This window comes from Labrus bergylta, chromosome 8 (genome assembly GCF_963930695.1).
Source record: "Labrus bergylta chromosome 8, fLabBer1.1, whole genome shotgun sequence".
NCBI classification, from domain to species: domain Eukaryota; kingdom Metazoa; phylum Chordata; class Actinopteri; order Labriformes; family Labridae; genus Labrus; species Labrus bergylta.
The window spans coordinates 31,460,340-31,478,802 of record NC_089202.1 but is presented as its reverse complement, the minus strand read 5'-3'; the positions used below and the strand labels follow the sequence as shown (position 1 = coordinate 31,478,802).

Sequence of the window (18,463 nt, the reverse complement as noted above, 5' to 3'; positions counted from 1 at the left end):
GCTGTTGGAGGAGGATTTTAGCTCTGGTGGTAAAAGGTATTATATACCCAAGGGGGTCATACTGGGTTGCAAGTACTTTGTACACGTTCCTCATCGTTAAAGCTGTATACACTACGGGCCTATGCTTGTAGCCTAGAGTGTCTAAGGGGAAGTGCCACTTTAACCCAAGAGTGCCCTCTGTTGTGTCTGTCTTGTCATGACTCAGCCAACGCTCTGTACTGTCTGCCTGGGCCTCTGTAGGTAGATGATTTACAACTTCCTCAATGTTGCTGGCCCACTGCCTGATGTCAAAGCCACCAGTGGAAAGCATGTCTCTCAGCTCAGTTATCAGTTCTTTGGCCTCTTGAACAAGGGAGGGAATGTAGACAGTTGTTCACATAAAAGGACTGAAGGACTGTTTCAGCAACATTTCCACTGTGATCTTGATGGGCTTGTCCATGTCTTTGAACAGCATAGATTGCTCAACAAGGGCTTGCCATTCGTACACATCTGGAGGGTCCTCTTTCTTAAGGTCCCGCCACAGGAATCTCAACAGTGGTCTGTCCTCTGGCTGGAGTCTTATTTGGTGGAACATTGATTTTATGTCCCCATTGAGTGGCACTTGATGCTGTCGGAAGCGGAGCAACACACCTAAGAGTGATGGGCCGAGTATTGGTCCTGGGAGGAGTTGGTCATTCAAAGCTTGGCCTTGGTAGGAGAATGAACAGTTAAAGACTATGCGTTTTTTCCCCATTGTGCTCCACTATGTGGTGGGGGATGTACCAGGACTCTAATGACTGAGATATCTGGTCCATAGTGAGTTTGTTTACATAGCCTGCCTGTACCAGCTTATCTATTTCTTTGGTGTAGACTACTGCTAGCTCTGGGTTTTTTGCTAAATGGCGTTCGGTGTGGTGCAGAAGGGGCATAGCTGACTCCTTGCCGGCCTGCAGTTTTGGGCTATTAGGGATGCGAAGGAGGGGCGTGGCATAACGTTCAGTCCCATCAATGTTGATTCTGACGGTTTTGGCCTCCACCATTCCCATGGCCTGCTTGTCCTGTTTAGACCTTGTTATCAGTTTTTCGTTTCGGAAGGGGAGAATATCCATCTGCCATAGTTTTTCCACCTGGCGGTTGAGTTCTGCATATGGAGTGCCAGTCGTAGTGAAAAGGGCTTGGGTGGCAGAGTGCTCCTGAAGGAAAGTTTGCCCTTGAAGTGTCCAACCTAGCTCGGTATGGATGGCTACTGGTGTCCCTGGTGGGCCAAAGCAAACTTTCTTTGTGGGGGTTATAAGGTGACTGTTATCTGCTCCTATCAAAAGCAAAGGCTGAACCCTAGAAAAGGGCGGTAGTAGGAGACCCTGTAGGTGCCAATAACGTTTCTGGAGCTTATCTACTGCATAGGTCTGATCTATCAGTGAGAGTTTAGTTGAGGTGAACGCCTCCTTAATGGAGAAGGTTTTCTGTGGGTTAAAGAAGGGTGAAATCTCAAAACTGACTGAAGCACCATCTAAGGTTCCGGTCTCTTGCTTGATAGTACGTATTAACAGGTGCTCTGGGGACCCTACGAGCCCTAGCTACTTGGTGGCTTCTGATAGAAGCATGGTACGTTGAGAGCCATCATCAAGAATTGCGTAGGTATCAATGGTGTGGTGTTAATTATGAAGGATCACTCTCACTACCTTTAGAAGGACTTTGGGAGCGCTTGACTGTGGATTCAGATATAATACCTTGGAGTCCATCTCCCTTTGGTTTGCATGATGGAGAATGCCCAGATGTTTCTTACAGAAGGGACATGGCTTCCTTAGGTTGCAGTTGGTTGCCATGTGTAGACCTGCACACCTCCAACATCTCTTTTCCCGCTTAATCCAGGCCTTTACATTCTCTGTACTCAGGTCTTTCAGATCCTTGCACTTATTTAAAGTGTGGCTTGGTGAATTACAATACTGGCATGCTTTGGGTTGGGATTCTGGTTTCTCTGAGGGGAGTCGGAGAGTGGGATTGGTGCCATGCAGTATTGTGGCAGTTGTAGGGGCAGACCTTGGCGTGAACTTCCTGTGTTGCATTGGGGCTTCAGGGGTTAGGTGTCTGACTTGGGCAGCTACAGACTGGCACTCTGCTTCACATTGGAGCCATGCAGCAAAATCCACCAGGGTGTAGTGAGTACCAGGCCTGGTGGAGCGAGTGTAACGTATAAAGTTGGCTACTGTATTTTTTTTATTTTTTATTTAACCTTTATTTATCCAGGAAAGTCCCATTGTGATTAAAAACCTCTTTTTCAAGGGAGTCCTGGCCAAGAGGCAGGAGGCAGCTTACTCAGGAGATGCTGTACATGAGAGGAACAGGCAAGCTTGACGGCACCCTCACTCTGGCCCGTAGCCTGAAGCATTCCTACAAGGGACTGGACTCTTACTGCAAAGTCATGGAATGAATTAGAATCACCAGGTTGAACCTTTGGGAGATTTATTATCGAGGTTATCTCTTTCAGTGCCAAATGGTGGGGCTGCCCATACTGTTGGTCTAGAGCAGCTAAGGACCTTGTATAGGGCTGTGGGTCATGAGCATAGGCCAATGCAATATGCCGTGCAGCTGGCAGCTTAAGGTGGTCCAAAAGAATTTGGTACTTATAGATTTCTGTTTCCCATGGAGGTAAAAGGTTGATGAGGGCCATCTTAAGCATTGTGTATTCTTGGGGGTCTTCCTTATAGAAATAGGGGAAGGTAGGTCCCTCAACATGTGACTTATATCCCATTGTGTGGGCTGCATATGGATGTGGATTGTACGTTAGAGCGGGGGGCCATAGTGAGGGAAAGTAAGGGCTGTAAGACGGTTGAGCCTGATTAAGGTCAAATAGATAATTGGGCTGCTGGGGTTGCCAGCCTTGAGGGCCCAGAGGTACCGGATTGGTTGGAGGGGCTGGTGGTGCCTGGAAAGGATGAGTTGCTGGGGCTGCTTGGAGAGTAAGAGCAACAGGGGGCGCCTGAATAGGAGGTGGTGCAACGGGCATCTGGAAAGGAAGACCAACAGGGGGCACTTGAATAGGAAGTGGTTCTGGGGGCGCCTTCCGAGGAGGCGGTGCCAGGGGCACCTGGAGAGGAGGTACTGGGGGTACCTGGAGAGCAGACTCGGAGCATGCCTTTAATGGGAGATTAGGCATATATTCATCATCAAGCCGGTGTAATGGGCATGCTCTATGAGCACGTAGCTGAGGTTGCTCACACTGTGTCTGAGTGGATACACAGGCCTCTTCTCAGATTCATCATAATCACTTGAGGCATATGATCTGCAAAATTGCGTCTTGTCTATTGAGTAGCTGCATGACCATATCTCTAATTTGTTCAATCTGTTCATGTGTAGTGGGAGGCGAAGGCTGTGTTTCATTCCTAGGTCCAGCCACATGAACATGGTCTTGGATTGAGGGGGGAGGGTGAGAGGCTTGATAATGTTCATAGTCTTGGAGATATAAGGGAATTGTCTTCTGCCGTGCTCCCCTCCTAAGTTCTTCATCATGCTGTTCTCCCCGATCCATATCCACTGCGTAAGCTCCGGCTCGAAGGACCATGTAGAAAGTGTGTGTAAAACCAGTTCAAAAATAAAACTTCTGCAGTGGTACACCAATCAAACTGCAGGGACCAGAGGAGAGTTTCTTCATGCTTTATTTCTCAACAACTTGATTCCACTTGTGACAAGCATAGTAGTCAGATGATTTAACTCTTAAAGAAAAAGGAAAACAATTATCAGGGCCACACCAGTAAATCAAATTACGTAGTAACTAAACAATCTCATAAATGCACAAAATCATATATTTACACATCAAGTACTCACTCAAATAATGCATATATCAGAGTCACAATAGAGTTGTCAGCCTGTCATGCAGCTCAGCAGTGTGAAGCAAACAAAAGGAGTGAGCATGGCCTGCTGCAGGCCCCTTAATTACTCAGGTGTGGCCTGATTGGTTAAGACTAGGCTTAAAGGGGAAGTGGGATCTGCAACACTCAGTTTAAACTTTATTTCAGTTTGCACAAAAAAGCTGTGACATCCCTGCAGGTCAAAGGTCAACAGTAAAACATCGTCCAATCAGGCACCACGTTCTCACACAAATTACACCAAGAAAATAAAAGCTATTTTTAAATCACATTCTAAACAGACGTCATAGAATTCCTACTTTCATTCCATAACGATCTAAAGGTCAGAGGTCAGATTGTTTCATTTAATCCGACCAATCGGGCGCTCTCCTCCCACAGCTTTCTTGCCACCACGTCGTCGCGTCCCTCTGGAGCCGCTTCCTTCTCTGCACAGTCACTGAAACCACAAATGTAATATTATATGGTGTTTAGATTTGCTAACATTGTGTTTTTTACTCATACTGGCCCTCACTTATCAAACTGGTGTAGAAACCAGCGCAGATTTCGATGTAGAAATCATCGTACGAAAGGGTCCACGTGGGACCTATGAAACGTGCGTATCTGGCTGATCACAGCGTACGCAAGACCGGGTGTTGATCAGTGTGGTGGCTGGAAACGATCGTCATTTAAATACCAAGCCCCTATATATTCACGGTTTAGCCGTCGCCGCCCCCAGAGTTTACGGCATAGATATACTTAATACGGCAAAGAAGAGAAACAAGATATGACCTGAGTGACACCATAACAGAGAAAAGTAAAGAGGAATAACATTGTGTTGTTTGGCAGCCTGAAATATAGGATTAAAGAGCTTCAGAAGAAATGTGCCTGCATGGAAATCTCAACAGCGTTGGTTTTAAATATAAAAAATATATTACATCTGTGATATGTAACATACATAATATAGTGTAACGCTGCTGGTACAGGAGGTGTAGCTAGTTGGCAATAAGTCCTGGGATAGCTGGTTAGCATCAGTTAAACAGACGACAAAGTTGGGGATTTCCACACGGCACTTTTATTCTGTTTTACTAAAAGGACCATACAAAGCCAGGTCAGCACGGCACTATATATCCTGATCACACATGACAGGTAAAAATAGGCTATTATCCTGCACCAACTCGTCACTCGAGTTTTGGACAGTCCTCTCATGATCGACATACAAGATGACTGACATAGATAGACTTTCTCACCCACACACTTAAACATAACAGAGACACCACCTTGTGGCACTATTTGGTACTACTACTAATATATTCTGACTGTTACATATTCCCCCCTGGTGAAAATAAGGCTGTCCCCAGCCGCACATAGCCGAAGAAGCAACCAACCTGCAATTTTACATACTGCTACACATAGCCTTAATGAAAAGTTAGCAGATACACTCAGGGAAAGAGATAATGTTCAGAATACTGATATACATATCAGCAAACAGAATAGAAATTGAAAAACAAAACACACTATACAGTGTTACAGTAAAGGAATAGTGCAAAATCCCTATTTTCCTAGTTTTTCCTTCCTCTTCACATGTTCCTCACAGAAACCCAAAGAACAATTCTGCTGTGAATAAAATAGTTAGAGTATTTCTCAATTAAAGCACGTAAGAATCTTAGCATGTGGCAAAACCTGAACCACATAAGCAGGATAAACATCAGAAACAGTATAGTAAACAAAACACATTAACAGAGGAATGCAGATTTTGACTTTTAACACTTCTGCTTGCTGTTTTTTTTTCACATAACATAACAAACCGACTGCCTACTTCAAGTCAAGTCTGTCAGTATGGTAGGAGTGACTAACACGTAGTGGGCCTGTGAACAGGGGTGCAAGTTTAGCTGTAAAGTTAGACTGTGCATCAGACCTGGGGTGGGATTTAACTCTAACAAGGTCACCCACAGCAAAGGTCAAGTCATAGTAATGTTTTTGTCTGTTATGACTGTGGTCAAGAGCTGCTCTGGCATGGTCATGTGCTTCGTTGAGGGAGGCTCTGAGAGTCTCCGGGTAGAGGATGCTGTCACCGTCACAGGATGGGTGTGTTATGAGGTCAAGTGGTGTGTCCAGCTCTCGACCATACAGCATCATTGAAGGACTGAGTCCAGTGCTCTTGTGGGGGGTTGTACAGAGTGCAAAGCAGATCTGGGGAAGAAACTTGTCTCATGATGTGTGCTTGTCACCAACATAAGCTCGTATAGCAGTTTTTAGAGTTCGATTAACACGTTCTGTGGCATTCGTTTAAGGGTGGTACGCTGTGGTGAGCCTGTGCAAAGTCCCAAGGGTTGAAACAACATGCTCAAACAACCTACTCACAAAAGGCGTACCTCTGTCAGAGATAAGGTAAGTCAGGGGACCATGCCTGGAAAACACCTCGCTGACAAACTTTGAGGCTGCTACTTGCGCTGTTGCTTCTCTGACTGGACACACCTCAATCCATTTGGAAAAATAGTCAACAAAGACTAGCAAGTAGGCATTTCCGGATGCAGTGCGGGGCAACGGTCCAACAAAATCAACTCCTGTGTACTCCCAGGGCTTCTGAGGCAAGATGGAAACCATGAGACCAGCCGGTTTTCTCTGACACGGCTTGTTGAGCTGACACACTGAACAGGAGGTGACATATCGCTTCACATCTGCAGCCATTTTTGGCCAGAAAAATCTGAAACGCAGCCTTGCAAGAGTCTTTGAAACACCAAGATGACCAGCAGTGGGGTGGTCGTGGTAATAATTGAGCAAGGTGCCACAGCTCGATGTGGGGGCATAGAGTTTCAGGTCCTTTAATGGATGCAAACCACATTTTGATTTTGGGTCTTTGTAGTACAGCAGGCCGTCATAAACGACATACTGATGAGGGCCACTTTCATCTGTGTCCACATGACCGTCTTTTTCAAGACCTTGGAGAACCTGTTACTGGGTCATCCAGCTGTAAGTGCTTTACATGAGAACGATCTGACAGCAACAACACAGGTGGCAGGTTGCAAAGATCCAGACTGCCAATGACAGCGTAGTCTGGTAGGATATCTGTGGGGGCTTTGTCGGAATGGGGTAAGGGGTTGCGAGACAATGCATCTGGCACATTGTTGTGTGCGCCAGGCTTGTGAAGTCAAAATCTTGAAGTCTTAAGGACCACCGTGCATGGCGGCCAGAGGGGTTAGGCTGGGACATTAGCCACCAGAGGCTGCTGTGGTCTGTGAAGATAGTCACGTGGAGGCCCTCCACATAAGGCTTGAAATGTTCAAGAGCCCAAATCACAGCTAAACACTCTTTCTCCGGTGTAGAGTAAGGCTTTCAGCTTTGTGCAGGGAGCAACTTGCATAAGCCACAACAACCTCACGACCTTCCTCGTCTTTCTGCATCAGGGCTGCACCCAGGCCAAGGTCGCAAGCATCAACATGAATGAAAAATGGACAAGTGGAATCAGAAAACCGTAAGACAGGTGCTGATGTAACAGATTTTTTCAGAATGTCCATGGATTCCAGACATTTGTCATCCCAGTGAAAAGCTGTGTCCTTCCTTGTGAGCGCATGAAGAGGCTCAGCATGGCGTGCATAATCCTGAACAAAACAACGATAGTATCCCGTCAGTCCGAGGAATTGTCTGACTTGTTTCACAGTGGATGGATTCTCAAAGTCCATTACTGCTTTGATTTTTTTCATATCAGGTTTTATGCCTGAGGGCGTGATGCGGTAGCCTAGGAAGGTCAGCTCACTCAGACAAAACTGACATTTCTTTAGTTTCAGAGACAGACCAGCGGCTTTGAGTCTTTTGAGCACTTCCTCGAGATCAGTCAGGTGCTCTTCGAAGGTGGGAGAAGCAATAACAATATAATCGAGATACACTGCACATGTCTTGTAGATGAGACCAGCAAGTACACTGTTCATTAGTCTTTGAAAAGTGGCTGGTGCGTTGCAGAGACCAAAGGGGAGGACACGAAACTGAAAAAGGCCACAGTGTGATATGAAGGCTGTTTTTGATCTGGATTCCTCTGCAACTGCCACCTGCCAATATCCACGAGCCAAATCCAGTGTTGTGATGAACTGCCCTCTTGCCAGAAAATCAAGTGACTCGTCAATACGAGGCAGGGGGTAAGAGTCTTTTTGTGTGACCTGGTTCAAACCTCTATAGTCCACACAGAATCTCGGGTCCCTGTCAGGTCTGTTAACGATCACAACTGGGGCAGCCCAGGGGCTGGTGGACGGCTCAATGATTCCGTCTTTCAACATCTGCTTTAGCTGTTCTTCTGTGAGTCTTTTCTTCACAGGAGAGCTGCGGTAGGGAGGGAGATTTATTGGCTTTTCCTGACCTGTATCAATTGTGTGTTCCGTCAGGGAAGTGTGTCCAAGATTACCATCAAACATGTCATCAAACTGGGTAAGAAGACTGAACATGGCCTCTTTCTGTTGTTCCTCGAGGTTCACCTCATCTATTTTTGTCACCAGTGAAGATTGTAGGGTGTCCAAGGTCATAATAGTGTCAGTGTCAATCAGTGGTTCAACTGTATAGTCCACAACCTCATCAACAGGACAAGGAATTTTATCCATAAATACAGTTCTGGAGGGGATGTGGATGATAATCGAGGCTCTGATCATAAAATCCATTCCTAGAATGAAAGGGGGTGACAGGTTATGGATTATGGCAAAACGCTGGTAGAAGCGCTTGTTCATGAAGCCGATGGATAGCCAAGTGACACCATCAGGGGTGCAGGGAGCATTGTCTGCAAGGCTTACAGGTGGACCCACCCACTGGCGTGTTTTGGTTGGATAGGCATTATCCACTCTGACAAAGTCTGCTCGTACAACTGAAAGGGTAGCTCCTGTGTCTAAGGTGGCCTCCACAGACACAGAATTAAAGTTTATTTTTGTCCTCAGCGGTGTGTTCCAGGGAGCCTGAGAATCAGTGTCCTCGACATGGCCTAGAACATGTTGCTCTTGTGGGGGTGTGGTCAGTGGTTAAGGCTCAATTAGCGTCTGGAGGGAGGATTGCCTCGTTGAAATGTCCTCCCTCCCCTGAAGTTTCCCGCCTGTCTGGTCGGCAGTAGGGAGTCTGCTGACGTGCCTCCTGAATCAGGTCTTTGCTCACCTCTGTCTGGGGTCAGATTTATTGGGGGGGTGGGCTCGGGACTGACCTGAGATCTAGTGGGGTGCTGGCATATGTGATTCAGCGATGCAGCTCAGGCAAGTACGAGACGTAAACCCAGGCCGAGAGCATTTGAAGCAGTAGGGCTCATTGGTCTGGTTTCTCCTGAACTGGGTAGAAGGAGGCTGGTTGCCTCTCGGTCCAAGGACTGCATGCACCCGCAACAAGTCCATTACTGAAGAGACAGGCATGCCATACAGTGCTACTCTATGTTTTTCGAGAGAATGTTTGTATTCTTGTTCAGGGGGTGGGCTCTTCAATTTGTTAAACTCACTCAACATATGAGCCACAAAAGTCGGAAGTGGCTTATCAAGTGCTTGAACACGGTCAAGAATGCCTCTCAGGACACGTTCCTGGTTGTCAGATGGCAGAAAAACAGTTCTGAAGAGCTGGCAGAATTGAGACCATGTGACGACGTATGAACTGAGTGCCTTGAACCATTTGCTGGGCTCTCTAGCAAGGAAATGTGGCAGTTCATTTAATATTTGTACATCAGTCAGGTTCAGTGAAGATCTGTAAGTGTTGACTTGATGTAACCAGTCTTCAGGGTGCACTTTATTATCACCAGCAAACACAGGGGGCTCTAGCTTAGCATGATGCAATGCAGCAGCAATCATCCTGGATGTGTTGCTGAGTTCGAGTGAATGTGTCTGAAAGGAAAAGTCTGAATGACCAGCTTGAGCTCCAGAATAGGATTTTGAATTCAGGACTGTTGGCTCTGGGATGGTAACAGCAGGCGTGTATGGGGTTGAGGTGGCCTTGGGTAGAGGGCTTGAATATTGGGCTGCAGGAATATCATAGTCTTTCTTTCTAGACTGCTCCCAGTGTTCGAGCACATTGCGTTGTAACTTTAGGGAGTCTTGCAGACATTCCCTCAGTCTCTCAACCTCTGTTTGTAGGTCCTCAACCTGTTCTTCCAGGCCTGAAGTTGTTGAGTTGAGATCCAGAGAACGATGTTCGGGCGCCACTTGTATCGTTGCTGGTACAGGAGGTGTAGCTAGTTGGCAGTAAGTCCTGGGATAGCTGGTTAGCATCAGTTAAACAGACGACAAAGTTGGGGATTTCCACACGGCACTTTTATTCTGTTTTACTAAAAGGACCATACAAAGCCAGGTCAGCACGGCACTATATATCCTGATCACACATGACAGGTAAAAATAGGTTATTATCCTGCACCAACTCGTCACTAGAGTTTTGGAGAGTCCTCTCATGATCGACATACAAGATGACTGACATAGATAGACTTTCTCACTCACACACTTAAACATAACAGAGACACCACCTTGTGGCACTATTTGGTACTACTGCTAATATATTCTGACTGTTACAATAGGCTATAACATCAATTTTTTAAATACTTTTAGTTTAAAAAACCTGGTCAGACCATACGATCGCTACAATGTAGCCTAGTGTTGCGGGTCTTAAAAGAAGTAGCTCCCGGAGCGGACCGGAGAACGGCAGCCGGACCCCACCTTAAATTATCCCAGATCGTGGCGCGAGTGGCTTCCTTCATCGGTTCAGCCTCAATATCAGGCACAAGTGGTACAGGCGAACCTGCATCTGTGTCGGATAACTTCGGCTGCACTGGCAGCTCGCCATTTATGAGACTTTAAACGAGAAGAGAAACCTGAAACGTCCTGCAACACATGAATAAAGTGTTTGATCAAACACTGTGCAATGTGCACTTCTCATCCGATTAGCCTTCTTTCCAAACTTAAGAATTTAACACTTACATAAAAGAAGGTCCTGACTCTGTCTTACAGCCCCCAGATTTCTTTATTCGTTATTATGTCACATGTAGTCTCTGGCCTATGTGCGTCTGCTGTGCGCAATTACGCATGTGGCACATCAGTGTATTTATTATATTAATCTCCGGACATACCGATCAATTATGATCTAATGTTAATGTTCTGTATTCCTAAATATTTCATATTTCAGAGGCTAAAAGTTGTATTTACTATCCTCTGGAACTTTTTCATTCCTTTTAAAGTGAATGTTTTCTGTTTTTGTTTTAATTTGTCTCAGTATTTTCTGCAGCGATATTACTGTGTGCATGAATGTTTAACATGTAATTACTGAAAGCAGCCTCTCTAATCTTTAATCTTCACAGTAAATCGATTAAACAAACAAAAATTCATCAAATAAAACACACAACTAAAGAAATCACCTGACAGCTCGCGATGTTCAACATTATTTAAAAAGCAATGTAGCCTACAGAGATCGTTTGAGGTGAAGTGTAATATAAAATACATTTGAGATATCTTATCTAACAGTAAATTTGTGAACCTCTAGCTGTATCTGTCTTAACAAGCACTGTTATAGTGTGATCTAATTATTCTCCGACACAGACAGATTTGCTGCACTGCAAGTCCACACTGAGTTGAAAACGTGCGTACACAAACTGAGACCTGGTGTGAGATTTGAGCGTACCCTCCGCTCACGTCCAAATTGTGTCGAATGCAAAGTGCCGAACTTTGCGTGGAAATGACCGTACACCCATTTTTCTGCCGTATGTACGTTTGATAAGTGAGGGCCACTGTGTGTTGGATAACCTGCTGCTATAACGCCACAATTTCCCAGTTTGGGATCAATAAAGTAATTCTATTCTATTTTATAAATAAACAGGTTTATGTGGTTTATGAGGACGTCACACTGACTGACTTTAAAAACAAACTCTTTGAGTTCTAATGTTGTCATGATACTAGATTTTTAATCTTTTACGCTCTTTATTGAGCGATTTCTCGTTCTGAATGATCAAAAATTGCAGACAAACTCGTGCACACTTGTTTTTAATGTCAATGGATTAATTCCTCTTCTACACAGCTGTCTTATGGAATGATGTAGTTTGTTTTAAAGCTTTTGCACTTTTTGAACATGTGGTATCAAAAAGGATCAAACAATTTGACAGCCTTAGTTCTGACTGCGAGTGACAGAGGACCAGGTCATCATCTTTACCTGAAGTAACGTCCAGACAGCGCCTCCAGGCCCGGGGTCAGGGCACAGTACAGCGTGGTCTGACTGCCCTGCCGGGGAGTCTTCATGAACATCAAGTTGGGAAGGCTCAGCAGAGGCCTCAACAAAGGGAACGAGGTGTAAACGTGACGCCCCAGATCTGTGTAGATCACACCAGGGTGGAGACAAAACGACGACACACCATAGCCTGAAGAGAATTCAGACAAACATTAAGGTCACACACAAACAGGAAGAAGAAACAACAGGTTCCCTGATCTGTTATTACTACTCTCTCCTGTAGTGAGTCAGTCCCCATAGAGCTCTATGTTAAAATCTCCAACTTTACAGCTGCAGTTCCTCCAGTGTCCACTAGAGTCTGTCTCCTGCAGTGAGTCAATCCCCATAGAGCCCCATGTTCAAATGTCTAACTTTACAGCTGCAGTTCCTCCAGTGTCCACTAGAGTCTGTCTCCTGCAGTGAGTCAGTCTCCATAGAGCCCCATATTAAAATAAACATGTTTACATCCTGGTAAAAAAACTGTTTGGGTCTCTAGAGTTCATTTCTCTCTTCAACTGTTCGGGCTGAATGTTTATACAACTCACTTCTTAACATTATATCAAAGCTTAAAGTGATGTAATATTAGGGGGCGTGGCCTCTGTGAGTGACAGTTGGGAGCTGCTAGCTGTCTGCTAGGTGTCACCTCAGCTAATTCAGTCCCTGACCTTTGACCTCTGGGTCGTGTTTGTGGTATTGGAGTCTTCTGAAGATTTGTTCCTGTAGATATCAGACTAATAATCTGTCTCTCTGTGAGCTTTATTGGACTTACAGTCTGTCCTGTCTGAGCTCAACTTTTTACAACCAGACACATTAGAACTTTATTTATTTACATGTTAGCAACAGTTAGCAGCTATCCGAGTCTGTAAGAACCATACCTGGATTGTTAGCTCGTTTATTGTTTGTCATATGTTTATTAGTTTGCGGAGGCTCATGTTTTGGATTCAGGATTGTTGTTAAATTTTCACCATATGCATAAATGACTGTGCTAAGCAACCAGCATAAACAGGATCTCATTCTGTGGTTAACTAGCTCATTAGCAGCTAACAAACTAGCCATGAGCACAGTCTGTTTAGCGTTGATAACTGAACGCTTGCTAATACCCCTCCTTCTCCAGAGGATGGAAACATCTGGAAAGAGTCTCTGATGGAGACCTGTGAGTGTTTGTCTGGACCTTTGAGTCGTTGGGCGAGTTCTCTGGAGAACAGGACGTTAGCCAGTTTGCTCTGTTTGTAACTCTCCAGAGGGCTGTACGGCCTCGTGGTGAAGAACAGGTCGTCAAGGTCGATACGACCTGAGGAATCAGGAAAACAAAAACATATCAAATGTGTCACAACAAACAAACAAGACTAAAAACATCACAGAGACACATCAGAGGTCAGAGGTCAGAGGTCATACCCCCTTTGTGGGCGATGGAGGACACAGTGACCACACGGCTGGGGGCGGAGCTAATCAGCATAGGAAGCAGCATATTGGTCAGCAGGAAGTGACCTAGATGATTGACAGCCAGCTGAGTCTCAAAACCGTCCTCCGTCAGCCCTTTTGGACACATCATCACTCCTGCAGACAGGTGGAGAGAGAGAGAGACAGGTGAACAGACAGACAGATAGAGAGAGAGAGAGACAGGTAGAGAGAGACAGACAGGAAGAGAGAGAGAGACAGGTAGAGAGAGACAGTCAGGTGGAGAGAGACAGGTGAACAGACAGTCAGGTGGAGAGAGACAGGTGAACATACAGAAAGGTAGAGAGAGACAGGTGAACATACAGACAGGTAGAGAGAGACAGGTGAGCTCACCTGCGTTGTTGATGAGGATGTCCAGTCTGTCTTCACTGTCGATGAAATCTTTAGCGAACTGTTTGACGGAGTAAACCGAGGCCAGGTCCAGGTGTCTGATCACCACGTTACCATTACCTGTCGCAAGACGGATCTCCTCAGCCGCCTGCTCCGCTCGGATGAGGTCCCTGCACGCCATCACCACCCGGGCCCCTACAACAAATCAAACACACCCATCATATCTGTATAGACCATAGACTGTAAATATCACGGTATAAACACGTCTATCACACACACTCTGACCTCTGCGTGCGAGGTCTCTGCTCGTCTCTTTGCCGATGCCGGCGTTTGCTCCGGTGATCAGAACTGTCTTCCCGGCCAGATGCACCGAACAGCAACACACTCCACCTGCAATCCACCTCCTGAACACGACCACACCTGAAACACACAGATACACACACTGCTTTACATCCTGTACTCTGCTGCTTATAATCAAACACACTTCTCTGTTTTAGAGCCTGAAAACAGTTTGTTAAGGAAGACGTGAACTGCAGCTGTCTGTGATGCTTTCAGAGTTTTCAGAGTCCTATCTTCAGTTTGTTTACATCGCCCGGACGGCCGGCTGACTCCTCCCCTCACATATAAAAGTTGTTTAATTGAGGGACTAGAGAAAAGCTGGATCAAAAAATCACATATAAAGCCTTTAAGTATTTTCTTAGCACTAAATCTACAGTTTAAACCAACAGTTAGCATAGCTGTTAGCACTGCTGGATTCTAAATGGTGTGTTCAGACCAAAAGTGGCTGTAAAGATGTGAAGATCCACAAACAAACATCAGCTGAGATCAAATGTGTTCATTTGAATTGATTCATTATTAGTTCAAACCGAAGAGGAGAGGGCAGTTTTAAGGCACCCCCAACACGGCCGTTTTGGACGCCCCTCGGTTTGTCAGATATGAGAGCAGTTATCAGGTCAACAGGTGTTGCAGCGATGGAAGCGGTCAAGAGAAGTGGTTCAGATAGAAGTGATTGTACCCGACCTAAAAAGCCTCTGCATGTTTCTAATAAGCTCCAGGAGCAGAAACGTGCTCAAACTAGGATCAATATTGGAGATGCTTTTGAAAAATGGAGAGAGGTTAGAACACAGAAAGGTTTTTAGGTGAAGTGAGACAACAACAGGTCAATGAGATGCAGTGTCAAATGTTTGTTGTTTTTTCTTTGATGTGGAATAAATAAACAGAAAGGTGAACCTGGTGTAACACTCAGGATACAAAATTTAGTTAAATAAATGTATTTCTAAATAATAACAACTTAATGTGTACCGGGCTAATGTACGTTAGACTCTTGGAGCTGGTGGAGAATTAATTAAACACACGACACAGAATGTTGGTAACCGGTTTTGTATTTTAAAGTTCTATTTTTAACAAATAACAAAAAACACTTGAAATTAATCAAGGAAAATCCCACAATTAAATAAAAGAAAATTCACAGATTCTGAAGGGCACCTTTTACCCTCCATACAACATATGCTAAATATTCCCAATTCTTTTCTTTTTTTTTTAAAGATTTATTTTTTCGTGCCTTTAATGCAGAGACAGGACAGTGGATAGAGTTAGAAACCAGGGAGAGAGAGCGGGGAATGACATGTGGAAAGGGGCCATGGGTGGAAGCGAACTCGGGCTTACCGCTCGAGACGAGAGTCTCAATACATGGGATATTTAATCTATGTATCTACTTTTGTACGTTCACAATAGCTAAAGTTCTAAAAAAGTGTCTGTTTTCAAGAACAAATGAAAGACAGTAATATACAGAATATGAAGTTAAAAAAACCAATAAAGACACATTTAAATAGTGAAATCATTATTTAAATAGTGAACTCATTATTTAAATAGTTAAATCATTATTTAAATAGAGGGGGAAAGGTTTTATAATAATGCAGACATTTGTTATATTTTCTGTTGTTAATTTAAAGTAGTGATTTCAGTCAGGACTTTAAACTCTAGATTAAAAATTGATTAAATTAATCCACGCTCGTTTGTTTTGATTTGGAGGCGGACGTGACGTGCCGATTTACGTTTAATTTCGCACTGCATTGTGGGAGTTAAAATACAATTCATGTCCTGAAAGGATTCATCCGATCCATACTGCATGAAACCCGGAAGTTAATATCCATACTGAAATGTTCAGTATACTGAGGTGGACTCAATAAATGACCACTGAATGACCACCAAAGTTCAGTATACTGAAACTCCTACTGAAAAGTACTGACTACTGAACTGTGACAATTCGGAAAGGGCGACAGTGTCCTGCTGCCTTCTGGCTGACTGCTTGATTGGTTTCAATTAGGTGATTAGTTCACCTGGGGAAAGGGGGTAGAGGCTGCAGACTGCATCCAATTGGCTCAGGGGATTTGAATGACAGATGCTGTTGTCCAATTTCAGCAGTGTTACACCGGACTTTGTTATTACCAGAGTATGAAACCAAACTGGAGTCGTGACTCAGTGGCCGTTTGTTAAAGTCAGCATTTCTATACTACACCTTTTTATATTGAGACAAATAGACACAACCGAGAGCTTAAAGAAGAGTCAGCAGAATGTGGAGCTGAGTCAATCCTTCATAATCACTGGATTTAAACATTTGTCAGTGTGGATAAATGGACTTGAGCTTGTAGAGCGCTTTTCCAGTCTTCTCTATTTAAAGCACATTTAAAGTCATACCTACACATTCACACACTGATGGTAGAGGCTGCTGAGTAAAGAGTCCATCAGTATGTTGGACATGTGGTTGCAGCTGCTGGGGATTGAACCCTCCAGCTCAGAGATGATCACTGACCCACAGCCACCCCTGGACACAAACTTAGAAGTGTTTCTAATTATTTGACCGTCCTCCATTTTGTTAATTTGATTATCAGACCGCTGGATGATTCAGGACAGAGTTAGGTAACATGTAGAAGATTACCTCTGCACTGCACACACACACACATGCACACACACACACATGCACACACACATGCACACACTGTGTTTGATCTACTTCAGGCTCGTCATGATTCCATCATTTCAAACTTCAACATGATAATAGCAAATAAACTACTATACCTGTTTGATATCAGGCCAACAGAAAGAGAAGTGATGGACAGTTTCTGTTCATGAATCAACAAAAGCTGCAAACACATTCCTGCACACTTTCTGAATTCAACATTGCAAATGTGTGGAAATGTTTCTGAGTCAGTGAGTTTGTTTGGATCGGTTCCTCTCCTACTGTCTGATAAAATCGAGGTTTCTTTTCAAAGCTTTGACACTTGTTTAGAATCATTAACATGAGGTTGTATGGTTTTAAAACACGTGTTATCAGAAAGTATGAAAGCATTGAAACAGCTTTAATCTGGTCATTTAAGAGTTTAATCTCTCAGAGACTCAAACATGAAGAATCAATAAATCCTGCAGAGAAACTCAAACTCTCTGCAGGTCAATGCGAATGAAAGTAAATCTTACAGATCAAAGTGACTCCCAGCAGAGCTCCACACTTCAGCAGCAGACCCACCCACCCCTCCTCCCCTGGCCCAGGGTCCGAGCTCGGGGCGTCGCTGCTGGGCCACGGCTGCACCAGGAATCCTCCAAGAGCTGAAGACTTCATCCCTGCAGGTCAGAGTGGACTGATGAGGGGCCGAGCCAGGCCGAGCCGGGCCGGACCAGAGCGCGGGGAGGGGGGGGGGGACAGATCTAATCAAGACAGATTAGAGCAGATTATCCCCCACACAGAGCTGCTCTGAGATCAGTGAGTCCGGAAGGACTTGGCTTTGGCACACTTCGGAGAGGTGTGCTTCAGCACGGTACACTTCATGCACGAGCACAAGCATGAGTGGGTACACAACGCTGACAGCCTTCATTCTGGAGAAATCCAGAGTTTCATGTCTGTATCTGACTAACATGACACAATGTAAGACACAAAGTACCTGTCATGTTGTTCTCTGTGTTTTTCTCTGATGTTCGGGCGTCCGCGCGGACTCAGCTGCGTGTCTATTTTATTTTTTTATTTATTTATTGCTGTGTCTGATTAAAATGGCTTAAAATAAGCTGTAAAGTCAGTAAAGTAGCTGTCATGCTCAGTGTTGTTCTCCGATGTGCAGACACGGACTCGATTGCGCGTCTCTTTCTCTCTCTCTCTCTCTGTCTCTCTCTCTCTCTTTCTCTTTCTCTCTCTCTCTCTCTCTCTCTCTCTCTCTCTCTTTCTCTCTCTCTCTCTCTGTCTCTCTCTCTCTCTCTCTCTTTCTCTCTCTCTCTCTCTCTCTCTCTCTCTCTCTCTCTCTGTCTCTCTCTCTCTTTTTCTCTTTCGCTCTCTCTCGTCCGCTTGTTTGAAAACTGAGCACGCTTCATAATAACATAAAGCGTGCATGTGTTGTATTACGACGTTATGTACAAGAGGTAATCGTGCTTAGGCACGGTTAGTTCTGGCCAGTATGACCGCGGGCTGTGCCGGCCAGCGTAGGAATGGCGCAGTGGGGGGGCAATCGTGCTTGGGTACAGCACGGTACAGATGACCAGTGTGACCGCGCCCTTAGAGCCCTAACATGTCAGGAAACACAGAGAAGGTTACTGATACAACAATCATACATGTATTTAACTGTGTTTCTACACAGCCGTGGTTTTCATGCTGTGCTCACTTTGTGTTCTGATGATCT

At 44.8% G+C, this 18,463-nt stretch overlaps 1 protein-coding gene across 1 annotated transcript; it reads right to left on the bottom strand.

The window, feature by feature from the left end:
- Positions 1 to 3,619: 3,619 nt before the first annotated feature.
- On the bottom strand, positions 3,620 to 18,367 carry LOC110003059 (retinol dehydrogenase 12-like). Its single transcript, XM_020658755.3, has 7 exons — positions 17,277 to 18,367; positions 14,088 to 14,222; positions 13,806 to 13,997; positions 13,410 to 13,571; positions 13,186 to 13,305; positions 11,961 to 12,165; positions 3,620 to 4,281 (listed from the first exon to the last, which is right to left on the bottom strand). Exons 1-7 carry the CDS (start codon positions 17,416 to 17,418, stop codon positions 4,176 to 4,178), a joined length of 1,062 nt encoding a protein of 353 aa, XP_020514411.3. The 5' UTR covers positions 17,419 to 18,367; the 3' UTR covers positions 3,620 to 4,175.
- Positions 18,368 to 18,463: the final 96 nt, after the last annotated feature.

Coding starts and splice junctions, on each gene's coding strand:
- LOC110003059 (XM_020658755.3), bottom strand. CDS start 17,418: ATGAAGTCTTCAGCTCTTGGAGGATTCCTGGTGCAGCCGTGGCCCAGC. Junction 13,306..13,409: donor CTCCATCGCCCACAAAGGGG/GTATGACCTCTG, acceptor CTGATTCCTCAG/GTCGTATCGACCTTGACGAC. Junction 4,282..11,960: donor CTGTCTGGACGTTACTTCAG/GTAAAGATGATG, acceptor TTGTGGTTTCAG/TGACTGTGCAGAGAAGGAAG.